Here is a 25,409-nt window from a genome sequence, read left to right on the forward strand (position 1 = left end):
ACTGGTAAGGCACTCATTTCCCTCCCCAAATGAACAGAGGAGGAAAAGCTCGACTGCGTGCCCTAACTCGGCCGTACCGAACATTGCACAGCCACAGTGAGACAAAAATGCCTATTTGAGGCTCCGTGATGCTAGGGCCCCAATGGCACCCAAGCGGAACAGGGAATCCAGATGTGAAGGCGAAGCTGGACTGTGCAGAATGGAGAGGTAGATAGCAGTCCACACCCCAGCCTCTGCCCCCCCCCCCCCCCCCCCCTTTCAGCCTATGGTGCATTGCTGGGCGACGAGCAAGCGAGTGATGGATGCATGCCAATAAGGCTGAACCCCAATCTCGCCCACCTTTAAAAATGGTTCGCCGGTCCCGCCCCCACCCGTGCTGCGCCGCAACGTGAAACCTGCGATGACATCCAAGCCCCACGCTATCTCCTTTACCCGGGGCACCCTTTGGACTGTCATACCATCATCGCCAAGCCACTGCCTCCGTGCCACACACAATGCACAGCTCGCTCTATTTGGGCTGCGCCTTTGGCACTATGTGTGGTAGACAGATCGCTTCTCAAACCTCATGCCCTTTGCTAAATTTTACGTTCTACAAATGCACCGCTGAAACACATTTCAGAGAAGAACAGTTGTTTTAAAATTCTTCTCGCAATTTGAGGTAAAGGACCAGTGGCGGCCCGTCCTTTAGGGAGGAGTGGCCACGCCCCCCCCGCCTTTTGCCCCTCATGAAGAGTGTCTGTCAGCTTGAACAAAGGCCAGCTTGACAGACACTCTTCATTTTCAGCTCAGACAGCCAGGATTGAGCCATGCGCGCTTTGCGCAGACTCCTGGCTGCCTGAGCTGAACTTTGCTGGGCTGAGGAGGTAACAGCTCCTATGGGTGTGACCGCCTCAGCTCAGCAAAAGTGCCTCAAGGCCCTCCCCTGGGTGACGAGGAAAGAGTCACCCATTGACACTCGCCCTGGGCGCTTCTGGTTTAAGCCCTGAAGTGCTCAAGGTGAGTGTCAATCAGTGACACTTCATCATAGAGTGGGGTGGGGGCAGCAGTCTCACTGACCCCATCCCACTCTGTGACGAGGCTGGGACTGCTGCCTTCCCTCAAGGCAGCAGTCCCAACCCTCCTGGGACCTGGAGGCTGAAGGTAAGTGTGTGTATGTGTGTAATGTTTTAAATTGAATGTTTGGTGCGCAAGTTCATGTTTGAGTGTTAGGAGTGTTAGGAGTGTTGTTAATTGTGTGTGTGTGTGTGTGTGTGTGTGTGATCTTTTAAAATGAATGTTTGGTGCGTGTGTGTGTGTGTTTGAATGGTATGAGTGTTGTTAATGGATGTGCCTGTGTTTGTGTGTGTGCTTCCCCTTCCCTCCTAAAGCTGCCGGCCGCCACTGTAAAGGACTTGGTTTCTGAAACTCTTCCTCCTCAAAGCCCTCTTATGAGGCCTACATTTTCAAGCAGCACAGTACATAACCTTTCAATGAGTAAAGTTTAATGGACAAGCAGGCTGGTACCTTTCTCTTCAGTATGGCCTTCTTACCCAGTGACTCGCACATAAGAGAATACTTTTTAAGTGAGATTGTGTGCAGTACGCGTTTCTGCATTCCATCTATCGTTTTGAAGCGCTAGAAATTGTGATAGGCTTCTGTTTCCTGATAGTATTATTTATGCCCTTCATGGATGACAATCTTTCAAAGTCTAATTTGGATGCAAATAGCCGTGTCTCATGCCATCCCTTTTCTACGCTCCTTATTAGGTTTTGCCTGCACAGAGCTTGTGCTAAGCTTGCAAAGTGTTTTTGAGTTAAAAAAAAATCTTAAAGGGGACTTAGAAACAGTTGCCTTACTTCCCTGAACATACCGTTGGTTCTTTCCAGACGGTTTCGGATTTACTTGCATCTCATTGGCCTGCAGGTTTTCTGCCTTCACTTCTTGAAGCTTTTGTGATCCATGACGTGAAAGGAGCTTGAACCAAGTACACCTTCCAGTCGCTCCTCACTTGCTACATGCCAGTATCCTTCACTACCTACTTTAACTTTACAGGTATTTTTTTATTTTATTTACCGAACGAGCAGGCCATCTACACTCCCCCCCCCCCTCGACTGTGTTTTTACTTCGACATGTCTTGTCCATCACCCTTGTCTTTAACTCACACTCCTTTGTATTTGTTTGACCGCCCAACTGTTTTTTCTTTTATGTGCACATTTATACAGTGCGAACTCGACCGAGGTATCGATGAACTTTACATTAACATAGGGTGACCAGATTTTGAGGAGAAGAAACTGGGACACGTCAGACATGAAAGGACTAACAACTTTACACTCACTTTTATATCTGGCATACACCGTTTTTTTGCATAGCTTTGTGAATGTGTACCTATACATGTGTTTTATTTATATATATATATATATATATATATATATATATATATATATATATATATATATCTCCACCACGCAAGTCCCGAAAATACTGAGGCTCAAAAGAATGGCGGTCCGACCATGGTTTCAGGAAAACCATTAAATCATACAAATTCTTGTAACCACAAGAAAGTTCAGGACGTGTCCTGACCTTTCTTGTGGTTACAAGAATTTGTTTGAGATATATATATATATATATATATATATATATATATATATATATATATATATATATATACACACACACACACACACACATTTACAAGACTACACATATAAAATTAGCTATGGCTTGACCTCCCACCCTGCACCTCAAACCTGCCCCCACCCACCCACCTCTCTCTGCTCCCCACTTGTCTCTGCTGGGAGCAGACAGGGGACTGTGTTGCTTGACAGTAACAGATAAATTACTTTAATTATTGTATAATTTGTAGGCATCTGTTAAATGAGGGCATACCTTGAATTTATGCTTCCCTAGATAATCTGACCTTTGTCCCAAAATCCGGGACATTTATGTAATGATCAGACCTGTGTCCCAAACACCGGGACAGTCCTCTAAAAAAAACGGGACTGTCAGGGGAAATCCAGGACGTCTGGTCACCCTACACCATTTGCATTAAAGACGCACCGGAACTAGTAGGGAAGGCCGGGGCTCCTAGAGTGAGGCGCCAGTGACAGCCCTCTGTGTACCCCGCTGAGCCTCAACGTCCAACTCACATTTTGTGGGATAGGGTCCTCCCAGCACGGAAGAAGGGCCATCTTCGTCCCAAGGGAGTTATTCTTGCAAAGGCAATGTCCCTAATAGGGGCCGAGACGGTGTGCACTTTGTGGTATTTTCACACACGGGTGTAACCGCTTTCTGTCAGGATCCACCTGCCTTCTGGCTCTTGTCTGCCCATTACTTCTGACTGAAGGCAGCGTCGGCGCCTTTCACTTTACCTCGACGTTTGTCACTGTGTTTTCGGCAATTCTCCCCGTTTAATGTAAATTAAGCCTATGTCCAATGCACTGCTTGTGTGACTCTATTGGCTCGTGGGTGGTTTGGGTACGTCCAGTTTATCCATGTAGTGATCGGCACATAAAGCTGTTCAAGGTTCCAATAGACACCCACCGTGGACTCGTCACTGTTTAATGCTGCCTTACAGAGCGAAAATAATCACTATGCCAGTTGCTGACTTTAGGACACGGATCCAGCAATCCAGTTTTTCTGGCACTGGACTTGTGTGATCCTGATCAAATTAAAGAACCTCCCTATAAATGCATGTAATGCAGACTTACATGGGTTCAACTTATTCTTATCGCCGGTCCTCTCATAGAATTATGTGAGCTAAGGAGAAGACTTTTATAAGCAATAGCTGGCACACAAATGCATAGAATATAACTGAACAGAATATATATTGTAACAAGTCTTCAGAGCTGCTAGTGTGACACATTAACGAGGTTAATCAAGCGAAAGAACAGTGCGTTGGCACTGGGCACAGGTCACGTCAGGCGCACACAATTGACATTTAAGAATGAAAAAATATGTTTGCAGACATATTCCAATATATTTAATACCATGTATGGACCCGGGCAGTGGTGTCGAACCGTTTTATTTTTGCACCACTCACAATTTAAACAAAAACATATTACATTCTCCACATTTGCACATTTGCTTTTTTCTGATATTTTCCTGGACTTCTTTTAACCAAGACCAGGATGCAAGGGGTTAACTCTATGCAGTAAGGTAAAATCAGACTAAAGGACCTCTCAACTACCAGGAGACCTGTCTCCATGTAAAGCCTCTATAACATCAAATCCTCTAGAAATAAACTGGATAGGAATGACATACAAGCACCTTGGCAACACTAACACAAAGTGTCATGACAATGACCTCCGTCTGAATTCTATGTCCGCGCCTCTTGGCACATAGGGTGAACGTCCCCAGTTACAGAAATATCAACCTCAGTATTTTACGATCAGGCATTGACATCATTCCTCAAGTGCTCGAGTCATTTTTTTGCCACAAGTATTTAATATACAAAGCGACGAACATACATATTTACTGAACTTAAACGCACCATTTCCTTACTCTTACAAAAAATCCTGCTCTCTGTTGTCAAACCCCATCACATGTAGAAATCATAGAAAGTGTTCTGAAATAAAAGCTCATCCTTTTCTCTTTGGTGAGACACAAACCATCTGTCTGGGTCTCCCAGTGCAGGGCTTGTTTAGGCCATGGTGGTTGTCCCTGTGTGTGAGAGAATTAGACCCCGTGGGGAAACAGCGTGGTGCTCTTGGTCAGGAGTAGGGCGTGCTGGTCATTAGTGGCAGGAATGGACCGCCCTACCTCGAATGCCCCCCAGAATTTTAACTACTAAATTCAAAGGAATGCAGTGTCAATTTCCAGGACTCCCACGGGAATTAAATAACATAATCTAGAAAACCATTGAACAGAATGGGGCACCAGTATAATTATTGAGTTCCTTCAATATCACATTGACCACACTCTCAGTGACACTCTGGGGTACTTTAGTATGAAGAAACCTTGATTGAAGTGTGAGGATGTCTTCAACATAGGTCCAAGGGGCCAGGTCCAGGTCATATTTTCAGGATAACTACTGACAAATATACATGTTTTGCTTTGGGTCCATTGTATATTGATTTTTATATATGTATACATCATGAACGTTTGGCATGGATCCAGCTGTCTGGAACCAACACTGTTCACCACCGGGTAAAGGTACACTGTGTGAAAGGGAACATCTGGGTTTCTTTTCTGTGCTTGACTTGAAGATTAAAACGTTTCCAGGGTTATTGCTCAATTCACAGTTGTTTCAAAAATCTTAATTCACTTGTGTCTTCATGTACTGGAGCTACAAGTCACAAATCACCTTAATGCTATAATGCCAATGATTCACAGATTTCGTTCAATGGGAATCCCACAAAATGGGGGTTAAACTGGTAGGTACTACTGAGTTGCAACCAATGGCTATATAGTGTTACCAACTATAAAAATGATAAAATGACTTAATGCTATTACAAAATGTGCCGCATTATGCTGCATAATTTGATTTTCCATGCTGCATAATTTACTCAACCCTGCCACACAATCCGACCCTCTCCTGCTGCATAATTCCAGTGGCCCTAGTTATGAGTAGATGATAAATGTTCTGTTGATTGCATGTGTAATGGATGGATGTTTAAGCTGCTCCATTCCTTGTCCACACACATCTGAAACCCCTTGCTCCAAAATGAGGGAAAGTTTCTTTAAATCTGGCACTAAATCACAAACACTTGAGTAACTAATTCAGTTAACAACTTACTGTCCACCATGTACAAAACATTAACAAAGACAAACAGATTTGGCATAGGTGATCTGCATATTTTAGCAAAACAAATTTTTTTCAAGCCCAAACAGTTGAAAAGTTACTGAAATGCAGTGACTCATGTTGCTACACAGTGGAAGGCCATTTGCTAAGCTGGACTGGTCACCTTTCTGTTGCTTTTTTCTATACATAGGTATTAAACTGGTACTAATGAAGTGCAATCATTACCCAGACAGTATTACCAGGCTTAAAAATGACGAAATAATGAAGTAATACTATTAAAAAATGTACCGCATTGTGCTGCACAATTTGTCTTTCATCGCTGCATATTTTACTCAACACTGCCACACAAGTTGGCACTCTCCTGCTGCTTAATTCCAGTGGCCGTAACAATACATTAGCTCCTGCGTGAGTCGGAATTTGTCACCAGGGACAAAACTCCTTCATTCCTTTAGAAAGGGAGCTCGGTTTGTTCTAGTTATCTCTAGGATCAGCTATTGACTGTGAAGAGATTACATTGCCAATATAAAGGGTTCTTGTTTAGTCGAAGCTCGGGTGTGTTTAAAAAAAAAAAAAAAAACCCACCCCCCCCCAAAAAAAAAAAACAGGCAGTATCAAGTGTTCACGTTTGTCCCTATTAGGAGACTGGTTGATGTGCTCCTCCTTCTCTCAGAGCGTTTTCGATCTCAGTTTATCTTATTATTTGATCTGGACCTTTCAGTCATTCTGAATGCCTTTCTGGGTACATACACCATATTTAGAATGTGCTTTATTCCTTCATTGAGAGTTCTGGTTAATCCATTCGCTCGGCTACTCTCGTTCCTATTCTTCAAAAACACAGACAAGTTGTTCCAGAAAGCTCTGGAGCTAGCAGCCTTTTGTGAGAATAGATGTCTTTGTATACATCACTATGCTCAAGAATCAAATACAGCTCTTATGCCATTATCATTTGGCCTTTAACTTTTATTGATCCAGCTCCTCATCCTTTCTAAAGAAGCTATTCGGAGAACTCTGTTGGAGTGGCCCCAGAAATTAAATCTGTTGGATGAACACCATTTCTACCTTTAGAACATAACTACATTTATTCAAATTGGATGGTTAAATAGCCCCCCGATCCTTCTGGGTTTTGGGAGACTTGTAGTCTATGCATGCCACCTCTTAAAAATAAAAATAAATGTTGCCCCAAATGCCTTTCTCCCCTTTTCCTCAGGAGAAAAAGGGGTTGCCATCCCAACTGGCTGTAGCGTCCACTTCTGTTTGTACCTCAGCAAGAGGGGGAAGAAGGGGTGGGGCACTTCCATAGCATCTTGTTTTCCCAGATATAGGGATTATGTTCTATACTATTCCTCTGGTGAAAAATGTGAATGCCTATGTGAAAGCATCATGAGCACAAGCTCAGCAGCACTGTTCTGCCTAAACGTTGGGAAGTGGAGCCAGCAAGCTATCACTTTTTTTGTGCGGAGTTGGAACTTTAAATTCATTAAGCTTGCGTCCTGGATCTGCCTTTCTGATATATTTGGTGTAGGTCTGACTTGATACGTCTCTTGTTAATTGAGGAGTTTGAACCCTTAGTTCTTTATAGTATGACTTTAGAGTTGGATGAAAAGAAACTTTGGCATCCTTCAAACAGCCTTGAAGCCGTCATGTGAGGACAGTACTGGAACTAGTGGATTGTATTCCAAATTTGACTCTGCCAGGCAAGGCGGTCAACTCGCCAAAATGTTCTTTAAAGGATATTTAGCTGGTAAGTAGTTTAATTACCTAGTATCTAGCTGGATTTCTTTAGGTTTTATTTAGCCAATAATGTTTTTTTGTTGAGCAACCTTGTTGTGATGTATTATTTTGATCGGCTTCTGCATTTGGGAAGCCTATTCCAGTTTAGGGTAGGAATGTTAAACAATTTTGCCAGCATGTGTATAGTGTACTTCTGCCATTTGTACACCTTTCTGTACCTTGTGCTGTTTGAATGCAGTGCTCCGCTTTTTAATTGTTATAGTAGTCTGATATCATTGTATTTAGTCAATGAAGACTAAGTTGTTAGTATTTCTTTCTGTTGAGTGATTGTTCATCCTGGTTCAGTGAACTGCATGTGATTTGTGTGAATCATACAAGCATGTACTATGTGCATGGGTGCTTGTGTCTTAGGACTTTTCTGTTTATTTGGATTTAAGAAATTGTATTACTGTTCATTGCCCAGCCTTAAGTGTTTGTGCTACTGTAGCTGCATTGTTTGCTAACTATATTGCTCCATATCTGTCCTGTGGGAATAGAAGTGTGGAATGGTTTGTGTTCTGTGAACTATAGATCTGTGAAGAGTGTGGTCAAACGAGGCGTTGGCTTTGGTGTGTGATGCTGTTTTGCTGAGATTGTCTTGTGATAAGGCGATCTGTAAGGCCACCTCTTGGTGCACGCCGCGTTAATTTGCAAAGCATTGTGGTTTAAATTCGGAAAAATAGAACAACTCTCGATTTTGCATAGCCATTCTACATTTCTGTCTGGTTTAATTCTTCAGGTGTTTATCCTCAAGCTGCCGCCTTTATCGGTGCTTTGGGAATGATTAATGTAAGGAATCTCCCGGACCAATCATCTGTTAGTAGAACAGGTAGTATACTTTTGTTTTAAGAGAGAGCACCTGAAAATTCAATACTGACTTTCTACTTAACTGCTTCTTCCATCCTCCTCTTCTACCTTCCCATCGAAGATGGAAAAGAGACATTTAGGCATGTTTTATCCTTAATTGGTTCCTTACTCTTTTCGTTGTTGGTCTTTTTTCGGGCCCTAAAAAAGCCGGTTGCACTGACTTAACCATCCCCTCTTAAGAAACTCTTGTGGAACTACTCTTCTCGTCTCTTGACATCAAGCTGCACCACTGGACACTTATGACTATTGCTGCAAGATTTCTAGATTCATTATGGCACCATGGAAGTATGTGTATCAAAGGAATCTGGGAGATACATCATTCATCAGAAAGACTAGTACTGAAGTAATGCAAACTCCGATCGTGCGTGTGCGCCATTACATAGGCCTGTCTCGGGGATTGTGGTCTTGTTGAGGAGGGGCACACAGAGCGCTACCTTTTTGTTTCTCTTTTCATTTTTCTTTTTTCTTTTTCAAAGAGAATACAAATACATGTCATGTCATGTACGTCAGTTGCTGTATGATGGTTAGAGTTACAACATCTGGGGTTTAGCATTTCTGCCTTCCTTTGCTTTCCAGTTATTTTAGTTGGTGGTAACTCCAACATCTATTAGCAGCTAGGATATACATTTAGGGCTAGGGTGATGGTATTGAACAGTGGTTCCCAACCTTTTGATTTCTGTGGACCCCCACTTTAACATTAATGGAACTCAGGGACCGACACTGAATCATCATTGTTATCCGGGGACCCCCGCCTGAGTCATTACTGGAAGCTGGGGACCTAATTTGTCAATATTTGTTAATATTTTAAAATTTTCCAGGCTCTCGCGGACCCCCTGAGAAGGCTTCGAGGAACCCCAGGGGTCCCCGGACCACAGGTTGGGAACCACTGCTATAAAAGATTGCGATACATCATACACCACTAGTTTACAGGGCTGTTATTAGCATGAGATAGATGATACGTCATTGTGTTTTTTTCGTTAGGTAACTGCTGTACATCACACAGAAAAGGATTTAAGATTCAGCATAAATTTCATAGACAACAACAATATAGTAACAGAACAAGAACTCTGGCTAGTGCCTGCCTCCCGCCCGGTCTCCTAGTCCACCCCTCATCCTCCAAAGACCCTTACGTCTATGCTCAGACATTCAGTCAAGACATATTGGCGCGCCTTGCCCATATCGCAAACGACCTCCTCCATTCTTCTATCGAAGGGGGCTCTGCAGATTTCAGACTCTTGGTGACAAGCCGCTTAGCCGTCAAGAGGCCTAGATCTAGAAACATCATTGACGCTTTATGGTTGTTAGCTCTGGGAAAAAGACCCAATATACATGCCTCTCATGTGGTCAGCTGCGGGCGTGTCGTGCATTCTGTCAGCTGCGCCAACACTGTACGCCAATAAGTACCTAATGCAGGACAGGACCATAACGTGCAGCAGATCGGCTGCCACTAACGCGCATCGAGGGCATGCTGCATCTGTGTGCTGAAAATATTGATTAATCTTTGCTGGTGTGAAGTTTGCCCTATGTAGGATATAAAATTGAATCAAACGAAAACGTGCATTAAGCAGCACATTAACCTGGCTCTTCAAGGCAGCTGCTCATTCCTTATTGGTACAGGGCTGATCCATGTCACCCTCCCAGCCAGTCTGCAGCGAGGCACAGTGTGTATTGTGTGTGTTCGGAGTGCGTTTGTGAACTAATGTACTAAATGGCTACCATGTCCCATAATATGCAGATATTGTATCAAGATGCATTGGTGGTTCCGTGGACATGTCACACCAGTGTCGAGACAGCAACGCTATCAGGGAATTATATAATAGGAACTGTCCCGGCGAGAGGTTTGTCTCCTCCACTAGTGCGTCAAATGGGGTAAACATTCCCTCAGTATATAGATCCCCCAGCCATGCAGCATGCTAAGGCTCTATCTCTGCTGAAGTGGTGCATCGTGTTCCGTATGGCTTGCCCAGTGGGGCTAGTGCCGGTGCGTAAGTAGTAACTGTGTGGGTGAGGCGCAGACTATGAAGGTAACAGTGGTGAGCCGCATCCACCAGGAGCAAGAACAGAACGCTACCCTCATAAGTGTGGTGGCCACAGCACACTGTGTAGTGAACAGTAGGAGTAATCAGGTCCTTTTATAACCTGTTTTAAACCTTTTTAGCCAGCTGGCCCGCTCAAGTTGAAGCTCCACTTCTGTGTGCTTAACTCACCCTTGGCCTACATCCGGTTGGTGTGTAGTGCTATGTAGCACATGAGCATTATATCTGCAGTGTAGCCTGTGTGTATGTGTGTCTGGGAAGGATACAGTGCTTTGCACTGCATGCATGTTAAATGTATGTGTGTCTGAGTAGTAAACACATGAAGGATGCAGTTGTGTGTGTGTATACATGCACTGGGGGTATGTGTGCCTGTGCATGGTACACTACATGGAGGGCCCAAGGTTACATTTTGGGAGACCCAGGCCTAGATGGTGAAACATGGAGAGGAGGTAGAGGAATCCATCCAGACATTTGTGTATTGCTGCTTTACATAAGCTGGGTGGCATACACACTGAAGAGGGGAAAGCTAGGCATCCCCTGTACACTTCAGAGGGTGCTCTTTGATCCAGTGAGCGGTCACAAGGACGAGTCCTGGGCACATCTCAGGAAGGACACATGGCTGACAAGAGAAACCTAAAGAAAATGGGGCTGGGGCCCTAGGTTAAACTTTTGATAAACTTAACACTGTGGCTGAAATCCAACTGTGAGCTGTAGTCACTCATACGGCCTGTGGGGTCACTCCTGCTGTGACCAACTGTTTTCGAGAGGAAGAGAAAGCAGAGGATTCACACTTCAAAAGAAGCAGACCCTCAGCATAAACTTCAAACCGTCAGACTCTAGATAACATTTGGGTCCTGGAAATGGACTCTAAGAAGGGGAGCTTAAGACCCCAAAAGTTGTCATGAAGTCAGACTGGCTGTGTGAGGAGGGGAAGTTATGCAAGACTTCTGCCTGTGACCAGAATTGGGAACCAAGGCCTGCTGTTCTCCATGCTGGGTAAGGGGATACCACCCATTGAAACCAAGACCTGCTAGCCTAGAGCACCAGCGCCTGCTTGCTTGTCAAGACCAGTGTGCTCTGTGAGGAAGAGGAGAGCATTGGATGGAGCATGGTCTAGTTGGGAGCCCGATCGAGTGGACTCCTGTTGCGAGGTGTGAAGAAAAAGCTAATGCACCAATCTGGTCATATCCTGCATGCAGGATGAAGTCGGCAAACCTTACATGTCGGAGGAGGAACATCCCTGCACCGATCGGGTTGGCGCTTGTGTGTAGTGAGGAGCTGTGAGCTCCTATGCAAGCTGGTGGTCACCACTTGTAGATGCCGTGCTCTGAGGGCCATAGCACCTGAGCCCTGGTGAGCCACGACCCCGTGTGTCAGGAGGGTCTGCTGAATGAAGATTACCGTGCTCTGAGGGCTGTAGCCGTTGAGCTGGGGAGTGCCATGACCCAGTATGCCAAGAGGGGCCATCTCTAATGACTTAGCTATGCTGATTCAGCAGAGCCTGTGTAAAGGGAAGTTTCGCTGAACCTGTATGCAAGAGGTTTGTTACTGGGAGCAACAAGAAGTGCACCTGATCTATCACCTCCACCAGATAAATGAGGCTGCCATGAGAGTGCCATCACGAAGGCAAGGGACCGCTTCAGGGTTGTCTCATAACACTCCTCCCTACACACGCACACCGTGAGACCGATCGAACACTTACCCTGCAAGTAGGAGCTGCAAAGAACCTCTCTTGATTTGGTGGTGCAACCACATGTGAGAAACTCTGCATTTGCTGAGTGCAGCCTGCTGGGGCCGCGTGTTGCAAAACTCAACTGAATCAGCTGCTGCAGGTTTGGGAGCCCATGGACTGGGTGCAACCAGGAACTCTGGATGGTCCAAGCCTGCAGCTGCGACTAGTTTCGTCTGGTCGGCCCCTTGGGAGCTTGTGTGCTAGTTAACGCTGCAGCACCTCAACACTTCACTTTAAAATCACGTCAGAGTGGACTCTTGAGACCCAAACTACTAGTGGGGCTCGCCCTTGATGTTGCCTATAGTGAATGGGCAATAGCCAGTATCGTGAAGTGGGGTGGGACTGCCTAAAGAAACATTAGAGCCCTGACCTCAGGGGTACTGTGTATTTGTTTGTGAATGTCATATTTTTCTTTTGTGTTAAAAGGGTTCGAAACATCTACTGCACCACTCCTATGGCAAGTTTTATTTTATGAGGTCGAGCTGTTTTTAGATTCCACTGGAGGGGACATACAAGAGGTATTCTGTTTAGTCAGAAACTGAATTATCAATTAAGATGCCTTTCAACCTTATTCTTGACACATTGCTCTGTGTTCAGAGACAGCGGTCAAAAGTCAGTTTGTCTTCTTGCAATGCAAATACTTTTCCTTGTGACTGCAGAGTTCCAGGATTTTGTAAGGTGAACTGTCTGACCTATGTGAAATGAAAGGCTTTTGGTATCAGGTTTTTCCTAAGACACAACATTTATATAACTAAGTCAACTTTACAAACATATCAAAATATATTTCAGTAGCTGTGAAAGACCATTTTTTGTACTTCGGTGTGATGAGAAAAATGTTTTAATAGGATGAAAAAAAGTCAGAACTCTACTTTATGATGTGCAAATTAGAAGTGTTTTCTGGAACCTAATTTTCACATATCATTGTTAATGCACTAAATAGTTTTATCAGTAAAGCTGCAAGTTAGTGGGAAGGTTATTAGACATTTCTTGGAAATTTACTGTCTGTAAATGACATATCATAATTTAGTAATATATTTATTTAAAGGGAGTGTTTAAACATAACCTGAGAAACACTCCTGCCCTGATGACAAAGCAATTAGTAAAGTAAGAGGCAAGTCATGCATGGATAATGTGTACCCTATATGTGGGCTGGATGTATTATACATGGAGCAAACTTTTAGTGTATTTAATCAAACAAAATAGGATTTATTTTTATAGTAGAAATGCTGAACTCGCGTATTTGAAGGTGCACTCATATGTGAGAATGAAGAAAAAGGCGACTGTAAAATACAATATTTGCTTAGAATCACGATTTGAGGCCCGTTTCCGGGTCAAGTACATTACAGTTCGGTTGAGTAGATTCAAGCTGCTCAGTCTGCAGATCTAGTAACATTTTAATGATTTTTTTAGGCCTGGTTAACAGTGATAGACATAAAATACTCCTTTTTTTTTTTATAATAGTGAGTATTTGGTTGGACAATGGCTTATTAATAGTGCCTCCCCACCCCTGAGGGAGCCTTGAACTGCACGATGTGAGAAAGTAGCCTCTTTCTAGCATTGTTACCCCCACTTTTGGCCTGTTTGTGAGTGTATGTTAGTGTGTTTTTACTGTGTCACTGGGATCCTGCCAGCCAGGACCCCAGTGCTCATAGTAAAAACCCTATATGTCAGTGGGTTTTGCCTGTCTCACTGGGATCCTGCTAGCTAGGACCCCAGTGCTCATAGTTTGTGCCCTAATGTGTGTGTTGTGAATGGTGCTTAACTGTGTCACTGAGGCTCTGCTAATCAGAACCTCTGTGGTTATGCTCTATGCTTTTAATTTTGTCACTATGGGCTAGTGACTCCATTTACCAATTTCAATTGGCACACTGGACCCCCTTATAAGTCCCTAGTATATAGTACATAGGTACCCAGGACATTGGGGTTCCAAGAGATCCTTATGGACTGCAGCATTTCTTTTGCCACTCATAAGGAGCTCAGACAAACCCTTTCACAGGACTGCCACTGCAGCCTGCGTGAAATAGTGCACACACCATTTTCACTGCATTTAAGTAACTTATAAGTCACCTATATGTCTAACCTTCATTTACTGAAGGCTAGGTGCAAAGTTACTAAGTGTGAGGGCACCCTTGCACTAGCAAATGTGCCCCTATGTAGTCCAAGGCCAATTTCCCGGACTTTGTGAGTGTGGGGACGCCATTACATGGGTCAATACCTATATGTAGCTTCACAATGGTAACCCTGAATATGGCCAAATCTGGTATTGGGGAGCTAATTCCATGCATCCCGGGGGCTCCACCATGGACCCCCCCCAGTACTGCCAAACCAGCTCTGAGGCTTGCACTACAGCTACAGCTGCTGCCACCTTACAGATAGGGTTCTGCCCTCCTCGGGTCTGAGCAGCTCAGTCCCAGGAAGGCAGAACAAAGCATTTCCTTTGGGAGGAGGGTGTTACACCCTCTCGCTTTGGAAATAGGTGTTAAAGGCTTGGGAGGGGTACCCTCCCCCAGCCTCTGGAAATGCTTTGAAGGGCACAGATGGTGCCCTCCTTGCATAAGCCAGTCTACACCGGTTCAGGGACCCCCAGGCCCTGCTCTGGCGCAAAACTGGACAAAGGAAAGGGGAGTGACCACTCCCCTGTCCATCACCACCACAGGGGTGGTGCCCAGAGCTCCTCCAGTGTGCCCCAGACTTCAGCCATTTTGTTTTCCAAGGTGTGCGGACACTCTAGAGATCTCTGAGTGTCCAGTGCCTGCAGGTGATGTCAGAGACCCCTCCTGATAGGTCCATACCTGATAAGGTAGTCAATCCCCCTCTCAGGGCTATTTAGGGTCTCTCCTGTGGGTTTCTCTTCAGATTCTACTTGCAAGCTTCCAGTAGGATCCCTCTACAACTACTGCTTCATCCTCTGACCCCGAATCGACCGCAGACTGCTCCATGAACCGCTATAACAGCAACAAAGTATCCAGAAGGGCTACTTTTTCTCTGCAACTTCAGCTCCAGCTAGCAACTGCAACAGTTTCCACAGTGTGCAGGTTCTGGGGACTCCCTGTCTTCACCCTGCACCAGAAGGACCGAAGAAATCTCCCGTGGAGTGACGGAGTCACTTCCCTGCTCTTGCAGGCACCTTCTAAGTTGACAACCAGTTCTCTTGGACTCCTCTCCTGGCGACGAGCTTGCTCCTTGGAACACAGGTGGTGGACCCCTTCTACACAGACTGTCCTAAGGTCCTGCTGTCCAAATTCGGAGGAGGTAAGAGCTTGCCTTTCCGTTTGCGACAGTACCCCTGTGCATTACGTCCTCTTCACCTCCTGAGGCCTTTGTGCACTATTTGCAAGAATCCTTAGTGCACAGCCTGCCCCAGGTCCCCAGCACTCTATCCTGCGACGCTCTACTTGCTGAGTTGCCCTCCGGTGGTGTGGGACCTTCTTTTGTAGTGCTGCAACAACCGCAATTTTCACCTTCTTTGTCCCTGTATCCTGGGACCTCTGTGGGTGCTGCCTGGTCATCTGTGGGTTCCCTCCAGTGTTGGGAGCCCCCTTTGCCTCCTCAGTCGGAGTTGAGGCCCCCCAGGTCCCTCCTGGGTCCAGGCAGCGCCACTTTGACGCAATCTGCGACTTTGCTTGAACGAAGGCTTGTTGGACAAATCAAGCGCCGAAACTCGCCTGCATCCAACATCTCTTCGTGGAACATCCATTGCATCACTCAGGAACCCGCAGTCGTCTTCCTTTGGTGCATTTCTGCAGTCTTCGTCCAACTGCGGACTCTTCTTTTGCACCCTCTTCTGGCTTGGCAGGGGCTCCTGTCCTTCTTGGAACTTCTTCCGACTTCTGAACTTGGTCTCCTCTCTTGTCAGGTCTTCAGGTCCAGGAATCCACCATTTGATGTTTGAAGTCTTGCTTGGTTCTTTCAATAAATCTAATCACGACTTGTAGTATGTCCTAAGGAAACTTGCAGTACTTTACTCCTAATTTCCTGGGCTCTGGGGTGAGGTATTTTACTCACCTTTGTGGTTTTCTTACTCTTCTAGTGATTCTCTACACACTACATTTGTCTAGGGGGGGGAGTTTGTGATTCTCATTCCACTTTCTTAGTATATGGTTTGTGTTGCCCCTAGACCTATTTTCTCCCATTGCATTCTATATAATTTCCTATTGTTTGCAGTATCCTATGTCTGTACCTTATTTTGGTGTCTAGTGTATAATACTTAACCCTAGAAGGAGTATTCCCTCTAAGGTATTTTTGGCCTTGTGTCACTAAAATAAACTACCTTTATTTTTGTTAACACTGAGTGTTGTCTTTTATTGTGTAGAAGTACTGTGTAACTATAGTGGTATTGCAGGAGCATTGCATGTCTCCTAGTTCAGCCTAAGCTGCTCTGCTGTAGCTACTTCTATCAGCCCAAGCTGCTGGAACACTACTTCATTTCACTAATAAGGGATAACTGCACCTTGTACAAGGTGTAAGTACCCCATGTACCCACTACGAACCAGGCCAGCCTCCTACACTCGACTAACGCTGCCACAGAGAGTCAAGGGCTGAATGGTTACTTGGCACAGTTGCTTAGAATCCTTAGTAAGTCAAACCCCCAGGACATCAGGAGTACAGGGCCTCGACCCTCACGGTTGGGCCCAGTAACCCCTGCGTGAAATGTGGTCCTCTGAAACGATTCTGACAGTAACACTATCGTCAAGTGCTGAAAAAAACAAGTTTGCCAGTCTTGTATTTATGATTGAAATATTTGCTTTATTATATTATAAACGCACACCAATGTAGTGCACCTGTAGTTTGGTCCCCCAGAAAAAATGTTTGCCCTATGTGAAAGACAAATTTAAATCTTAACCTTCTTAACTAGTCCCAACCCCATCTCAAGTGATTGTGTTCATTTGCAGCTTGGCCTTATTTTCGCAGTAACTCCCACTGTACGTTTCACAGCATAGTAATTTTTGGGTGATTTTATAGGTGCTCATAAATTAACTTTGTCCCCTAGATTAACAACCTGCTGACTTTGTCTGTTGACTTGTTTTTGGTATGCTTGAACGTATTTATGTTCTTTTCATCGCTGTGTCCCCTAATTTGGACCTTTTGTTTCTTAATTGACTGTATTATAGGTTCTAGTTGATACTTAAACTGCCAGAGGTGTGGGACGGGCATTGTTCGTTGTGTGTTTGCCCCGAAGTAGCAGAGGTTTTTGTCACTCATTGAGGAATGCAGGTTAGATGGAAGCTCTGCTTAAAAGTTGTCTTTGTGTAGGTGTGTGCGCAGGACAGTGGTAAAGAAGTTTTGCATTCTGTAAAGTAGAGGGCCCTGATTTAACATTTTATTAACCGAAATATCTGCAGTGCAACAAACAATGTATTCAGTTGAAAACAATGAGTAAAAAACGTTAGAGTAAACAGATTGAGCTGCTGCTTCTTGGAGTCATTATAGGAGCATACTGAATCAAGAATTGCGTTTATAAATTGCAGTTAAAATATAGTGTGGGTATTGTTCAGGTAAAAGGGCGAATTCTTCGCAAAGTTTGACATTTTTTGAACCAATGTTTTTATTATGGTGATGTTTTGTGTAAGTAATGGGATTTTTTTTCTTACATTACTGTGCTTTTCTTTTTTTACATTGCTGTTTTAGTAGTCTGTCAAGGTGTGAAGTGTCTGAAAATATCCACGTTTCCATGGCTGACCCTCACCACGACGGACAGGCACGTTCTGTCTTCAAATGAAAGGTATTGTGTTTTGAAATATGCTAATCCTTCTTCATTAGAACAACGACTGTGCTGATTCATAGATTGCACTACCCTGTGATACACTTGAGAGAAAGAATGTTCTTTATATTAAAGTGCAATGTTAGGGAATATGCAAAATCTAATCTTGTGAAATGGCACCGTAGGATAGCTTTTTCCCCAACATTTAACCTTTCACATACTTGAATCATTCTGTTATCGAGCTGGAAGTTCCCCTATTGATCATTCAGTAGCAGTGCTGCAGAATTTACATTGAACCATTACAAGCAAAGTCTTTTTAGTAACAAGATAATCGCCTTAGAAAAGACCCCAGCTCCAGACAATGAGGTGATGAGGTATAATCTCAAAATTACTCCTGCTCCAAGTGTCTTGTATACTCCAGATATCTACCGCATGTTATGCGGAAGGGTCCTCCTTCCAGAGCTCTGCCCCATGACCTTTCATTCACCTTATTTTGCTAGGTGTGCACCTAGTGTTGACCTCTTTGGGGATTATTTTTTACCTATCCATTTGAGAACTGCCTAAAATAATATAATTTTCAGTCACAGTGGCTGAACCACCAAGGCAAAGCATCGTGAACGACCAAGGCAAGCCATCCTTAGTGTATGTATCTCATGTTTTTGTGCATGATTTCATTTAGGTTGCATTTACTGTTTTCACCAACAGCTAAATCCGAAGACTGGAAAATATATTTTTTATTAAAAAACCTGAATAACAGAGAAGGCCATTTTCCTCCAGTTATTTTTGTAAAAACCATGAATGATAGAGAAGGCCATTTTTATCCGGTTGATGATGTAAAACAAGGCCAGTGACAAGATGTCATCAGCTGAAGAGTCCTTACCAGGTACTTCAAAAGAAGGTAAAAAGTACCAGAAAAAAACATTTGATGGGGGAAAAATTAGCTCAGAAATTGATGCCTTGGAAGAGTCTTCTATTCTATTCTACCTCTCTTAAGGCCTCACAATGTCTGACAAAAAGTTGAATAAACCCTTCTCTGCTGAGCCATAGCCAGAACCAAAGACACTGACAGATTGCCCACTAAGGTCCCATCGACTTCCCCTTAGACAATCGGTCCAGCCATCTGCACTTAACATATGGGGGGTGGGGGTCTACTGACTGTCGATTATTACATCTATGGATGCTCTGTTGATAACAGTTCATTCTCCGACAATACTCACTCTTCCATCAGTGCCAACACCACCAGTTCTACTGAAAACGACACTGTTGTCACTTGCTATCGCCACCACGTCACCCTTGTTGATGATATCTCCATTGATAGAACCGCTGCCAACGATGACACTTTTTTGACTGTTTCAACATTCACACCGAAACGAAAAGCTGTTTTATTACACAGTAAGAGCCGAAAAGTCCTTTTTCTCTGAAAACAGGTCACCAAGCTACTTACCTTTTTTAGCTACCTGTGCAGTTTCTGTGGGCATTTATTTTGGGGTGTCCACTGGTCCCCCGTAGCCCTACATGGAGACAAAAACTGTTTGCCGGAACCCAATCTTGCTTCACTGTTCATAGTTGTCGTCTTTTGGGAAAGTCTCTTGGGTTTTACCGAAACGACTTGAAGCTTCTGAAATCTCAGCAGCCATTTTGTCCCAGTTCTTTGTATAAACCATCCCTGAGAGCCACGCTGTTTGCTAAGTAATCAAATGTGGTCAAGAGAGGACGTCTGAAGAACAGCCTTCCTCCTAAAAAGTCATTCTTGCTTGATAAAATGACGGATGGCAGATGCCATTGTTTAGTCATGGTGGTGTATTAGCTCTATTCTCATTAGACCTGAACTTCATCATAGAATTTTTTACATACCTTTCAATGGCGCCCATCTGTTTGGAAGGCATGTGGACGAGACCCTTTAATCCATCAAATCATACAGCGATACAAGACGTTTCTCGGGCGGCGGGGTGGGAGGATGTGGGTGTGCTACAGTATTGACAGCAAACTTTACGTTGAATACGAGCTGGAGGATACTCCTCCTACAGAGGTATTTTTAAATTATACCACCCCCTGCAAAATCAACCACCACAGCTGCCCTAGTATAAGCAGCCTTACTACACACCTTCCTGCAGTAGACCTCTTTACTCAGGGTACACCAAGCAGAAATCACAACAGAAGTGATCTGGCAAGAGTAAGGAGGACTCATTGTCTCATCAGACAGAGACAGCGTACTGAACCTGGGCACCTTATCTCCAGTACATATTCTGCCAGTTTTTTTGGGAGGCACGTTTTTGTGTGCTATGCACAGTGGGATGGCATCACTGAGAGATGGGTTTTAGACTTGATTAAAAAAATATATGGTTAGAGCAGATACTAGAGTGGGGGATAACTGCTCAGCACATGAAAAGTGTTAGAGGCGGCGATATTGCCTATGCTACAGAAAGTAGTCCTGAATCCCAGTGCTCAATCCCAGCGACGAAAGAGGTTTTACCACAGGCATTTTCTGGTTAGGAAAAGATCTGGGTAGTGACATCCCATTATGAACCTTCAGCAGTTCAACAAATAGCCAGGCTGATACCCTTCTACAGGCTGTGGATGCAACCTCTCTAAGAGGATTTGGATGCCTTGTGGACCTTTTTAGATTCAGGTCTCGACCAGAATCCAAGCTGACGTTTTGAGTGATATAATCTCACAAAAGGTTTACACTTTCAGTCGCAAGTAGCTCACTTTGTCATGACCTTGGACACATTGTTGAATGGGTATTTTGCCAAACCTTCAAGAGCTAGAAGCAAGGAGTCCTTGAACGAGCTGGGAGAAGGACCTTCAAAAAATATCCTCGTGCTCATAGAAGTTTTAAAATGGATTACAGTCCTTTCTTTCCAGATTGGAAAAATTGGCAGCCACTGTTAGAACCGACAGTAGCACTACGATGTTGTATATTAATCAACAAGGTGGCACAAGGTCTTGCCCGGTTTCAGAAGAAGGTCAATGCCTTTTGGACTGGGAAGCAGTGCTAAAGATCTGATTAAGAGCAGAATGACTTCCAGGGGTTTTGAACAGCTTGGCAAACAGCCTCAAAAGGAACACAATTGTCTTCCACAAATTCAGCTCGAATCAAGATTGGACAGCCAGGATCTTTAGCCTCTAGGGTCACACAGTATTAGATATTGTGACACTATCAAACAAGAAATGCCAGTACTTTGCCACAAGACAGTGGAATCCAGGAGTGAGAGGCCATGTGTTTCCGACCTCTTGATACAAGAGCTTTGTATATTACTTTCCTCTTTTCAAATCAATTTGATAACCATGCTGGCCAATCTTGAAAGTATTACACATCCCTGAACCCAGGGCAAATTTCTCCTGAAAACCAGGAGAGTGCACAATTAGACTTACCATAGGACTGGGAAGATATGCAGGCCCAAGCCAGGGCCTCTTTCATTAATAAAACTTATCAGGCCAACTAGAAGTGTTTCTGTCTCTCGTGTCAGGATGCTGGTCTGCATCTGATTTCATTGTAGCCATGTCAAATTCTACTGCCTTACCTTTTGCATGTAGCTCAGTGCTCAAATATCCCTCTAATAAATTAGGAATGAATCCTATCTCAAGCGTCAGGAGGTTATCTGACACATCATCTTTTCTGTAAACGTATAATTAAAGTGCTTACTATAGGACCCATTTGAATCTATGCATAAGGTGGACATTCAGTTTGTGTCCCGGAAGACAACCTTACTTTTGACTCCTTTCTGCTAGACGAGTCCGCGAATTCCAGGCATTCACCATCAAGCCACCTTTCTTATGTTTTCACAACAAAAGTGTTTTTGTGCCAATTCATAATGTATACTGAAGGTGCCAACTTGCCGTCCTTCATCTGAATGAGCCAGTTACACTCAAACTGTTCTTACAAGGTCCTGCGTCTATGCAGCGGAGACTCTGCTCTCATTGGATGTTCAAAGGTGTTTGAAGTTCTATTCTTATCAAGCTAAAACATACAGGCAGTCAGACCAACTCTTCTAGCCTTCAGCCAACGACAGAGTGTGCTTGCTCTCAGAACAACTGATAGCAAGATGAATAGTCACATGAGTTGTTTTCTGGCATATAAACGTTGATCATGCCATGTCTTGTAGAGTGTTCGCTCGCTTAGCCTGAGGAATTGTGGCTACAGTAGTTCTTTATGCAGGGGTTCATCTTTTGGACATGTACAGGGCACCTAAGTGGAAAAGGTGCCACACCTTGACAAGACGTTACTATTCAGGTATTGATTCTTCAAGAGACTCAGCTGCTTTCTAAGCAGTATTGCTATATCTGGCTCATGAAGCTGAGGATTTTCTTGCTAATTTTGACTCTATTCATTATTTTGTAGTATCACATACATATGTTTGAACGGTGTACAAAATAATGCTTGCTATTGTGATTTAGACATGTGACTCTATGAAAGATCCAGTGTTGAAAAATGAGTAATTTACTTGTCTAACTACAGTTCTCCAGCATTGGTATCTTGCACCGATTCACATGGGGCAGCCTCTCCTCTCCTTTCAGAGGCCCTAATTATCATTTTCTTTCTCACTAGTGCCAAAGAGATAGAAAGTATGAACGCCTCTGAATGGAGTCGAGTTCAGTGCTTTCTCAACTCCGTAGATGAAGCTTGTGTCTTTCTTTTCTAATGTGTAGCCTGTACTTTATAGTGATATTGCTTTTACCGTTTTCTGTGCAAAATCTTTGATATGGCTAATGAAAGTTCACTGTGGGACTCCCAGCAACACAACGAGGAATGATCCATGAAAGATTCCCATACTGGAGAACTGTAGTTACATGTTAGTAACTTTTTTCTTTTTATGTATTGTCATGGTTGTAGTGAAAAGCCCAGTCATAACTTTAATGTTGTCCTCTTGTTCCTGATGAGTAATGGTGTGTAGCTTTATTTTTTTTTTGCAATGTGTTCTCATTTCAGTAGGTTTTTCCTTTAGTCTCACCCGAGCTGCAAATGTCAGGTGTCACAGATTATGGGCACGTGCAGCACAGGTAATGCCTTTTTTAAACACTTTGCAAAAACATTTATATTAAGAGCACCTCAGCAAGAGACCATATAGTGCAACCACTTGTGCCAACTTGCCCAGTTAAATACAAAAACTTTCTCCAAGTAGCAAAAAGAGAGAAAAAAACACTCTGTTTGGGATTCTCAAAAGGTACTTTTAGTTATGCACCAAGATTTGCTCTTTAGGAAAAAACATCACAGAGGCCCTAAAACATTTCCCTTAAATAGAAATAACGCCCCCAATGCTCTAATTTATGTGGCTTGTGAAAGGGTATGTACTTAGAAGTGTTCCTCTTTTTGTAGCTGAAGCACTGTAAAGTAGTCTCCAAAGTTCTCATAGGGCACAGTTGCTTCTCTCTGTAACCCACCTCCTTGAATTCAGACCCTGCTGTTTTTGTTTTATATCTAGAACCTGTTTTTGATCTGGTAGTTTTACTCTCTGCTGCTTCAGTGGCCTTTAGATAGAAGAGACTTTCCTGTTAATCATCACAGTATTTGCTGTCATATCTTGCATCAAATATATCACGTAATCTCCTTGCAATGTGGATGCCAGATGGGCACCCCATGCCTGTACAGTTCCTCAGAACGATTCTTGGAGGATGAGGCACAGTGTGAAAAAGTGTTCCTCATACTATCAGTATCTCTCTTTCCCCTCTGTTTGGGAGCATACTTCAGTAATCACTGGAACCATTCCGTTCCAGGTGTTCAGTCAAGGCACAAATCAAATATCCTGACGTCCTCCAGGAAGCCCTGGCTCCCTCTCAGGATGTCAAAATCATGTAGCTGTAGTTGTAAAGCAGGAGAAAACAGTGACTAGACACCAGAGCCACAGCACATCCTCTGCACCCTTTCTGCACTAAAGATTCTTAGCTGTTTATGTTTCCAGACTAAGGCCTCTAAGATGGCAGAGCCACAATGGTGTATTTTCCATCACGGGTTCTAAATTGAACCAAGTAGCTGATTCCCGGTGTTCCCACAGTCCTCCATGAAGTGAAGAAAGCAACCCACCATGATGTGTTCATACAAGTGTGGTAGCTGCCGGAACATCCACTAGCACAACTACTGTCGTCGTATATTGCTGTAACATAGCATGGATAGGAGAGGGAAGGTGTGACCTACTTGCCCCAAGTAAAAGGTCCTTTGGGTGTTAAGGACAGTTCACATCACTACTCTCTGGCTCTGTGTATCCTCCAAGAGCCAACTGCCTGAACCCTGGGTCTCAGCCCAGCTCACTGCCACCACCAGTGGTTTTAAAAAGTGAGTCACAGTGGAGCCCCTTGCAGAGATGCCTTCTTGGATCTAACCTTCCTCTCTGATGTCCCTCCAGACACAACCTTTTGACCGACGAGTCTGCTCTATTTTGTAATCTTGTGTTTTTTTCTTTTAGCTTATATTCACAATTCATACACTTAAATCAATTAAATTCTGAATAAAATAACTTCTTTACTGTCTACATTCCTTATTCAGTGCTCTCTGCATTCTACATTGATTCAGTTTAGCAATTTGAAATTCCCATCCTTGAATCAGTTTTTTGGTGATGAGCAAACATTTATGTGAAGATTCCGACTGTTCATTGCTAAATTGATTGAACACTAGAACATAAAGAGCAATGAATATGAAATTAATATAATAGAGGGTTGTTAATAGAAAAGACACACTTGGCGGTTTTGATGTACTCATCAGGCTGGTAAGCCATTTTTTTTTACCAGAATTCTGTCATGTGACCACTGGTCCGGGCAATGTTGTAGACATCTGCCACTGGCACACATGCCATTTATTTGATATTTATTGAACTTTTTTAATGAGTTACATCAGGTACAATGCATGTTTTTAGTAACTTGTTTATCTGGATTAGTTAACACTTGACATTCCTGCACCCGTGCTTTACAATGTGTGGCCTCTAGTATTGGTATTTCAGTGAGTCCTATGAAGTTTACCTGCTTTATCTACCATTTTTTGTGTATGTATGTATGTATGTATGTATATATATATATATATATATGTGTGTATATATATATATATATATATATATATATATATATGTGTTCGATGGCATGTGTAGCTGCAGATACACATGCTGTGCACATCCCGCCATCTGGTGTTGGGCTCGGAGTGTTACAAGTTGTTTTTCTTCAAAGAAGTCTTTTCGAGTCACGAGACCGAGGGACTCCTCCCATTTCGGCTCCATTGCGCATGGGCGTCGACTCCATCTTAGATTTTTTTTTTTCGACATCGGGTTCGGACGTGTTCCTTTTCGCTCCGTGTTTCGGGTCGGCAAAAGTTAGTTAGAATCTCGGAAAAATCGTCTGTATTGTTTGCGTTCGGTATCGGGTTAGTTACAATAGATCAACACTGACTTTTGAAGAGCTCCGGTGGCCCTTCGGGGTTTATTCGATCCCCGTCGGGGCCTGGTCGGCCCGGCCACGTGTCTCTTCAAGGCTGATGGAATGGACCCCATTCCGCTTCTGCCCAAAATGCCATAACAAGTATCCATATACAGATCAGCATCTGGTCTGTAACTTGTGTTTGTCGCCGGAACACAAGGAAGATACTTGTGAAGCCTGTCAAGC

At 43.7% G+C, this 25,409-nt stretch overlaps 1 protein-coding gene across 2 annotated transcripts in view; it reads left to right on the forward strand.

Annotated features, from left to right (window-relative positions):
- RTTN (rotatin) overlaps positions 1-25,409 on the forward strand; it is a 978,768-nt gene that overhangs the window by 69,126 nt on the left and 884,233 nt on the right. Inside the window, exon 5 of one of the 2 annotated variants that reach the window (XM_069219896.1) lies at positions 17,753-17,846. In XM_069219896.1, the coding sequence (XP_069075997.1) occupies positions 17,753-17,846 (94 nt within the window). The remainder of the gene's footprint in view (positions 1-17,752; positions 17,847-25,409) is intronic. The other variant, XM_069219897.1, reaches the window with a different exon arrangement.

Source organism: Pleurodeles waltl, chromosome 2_2 (genome assembly GCF_031143425.1).
Source record: "Pleurodeles waltl isolate 20211129_DDA chromosome 2_2, aPleWal1.hap1.20221129, whole genome shotgun sequence".
NCBI classification, from domain to species: domain Eukaryota; kingdom Metazoa; phylum Chordata; class Amphibia; order Caudata; family Salamandridae; genus Pleurodeles; species Pleurodeles waltl.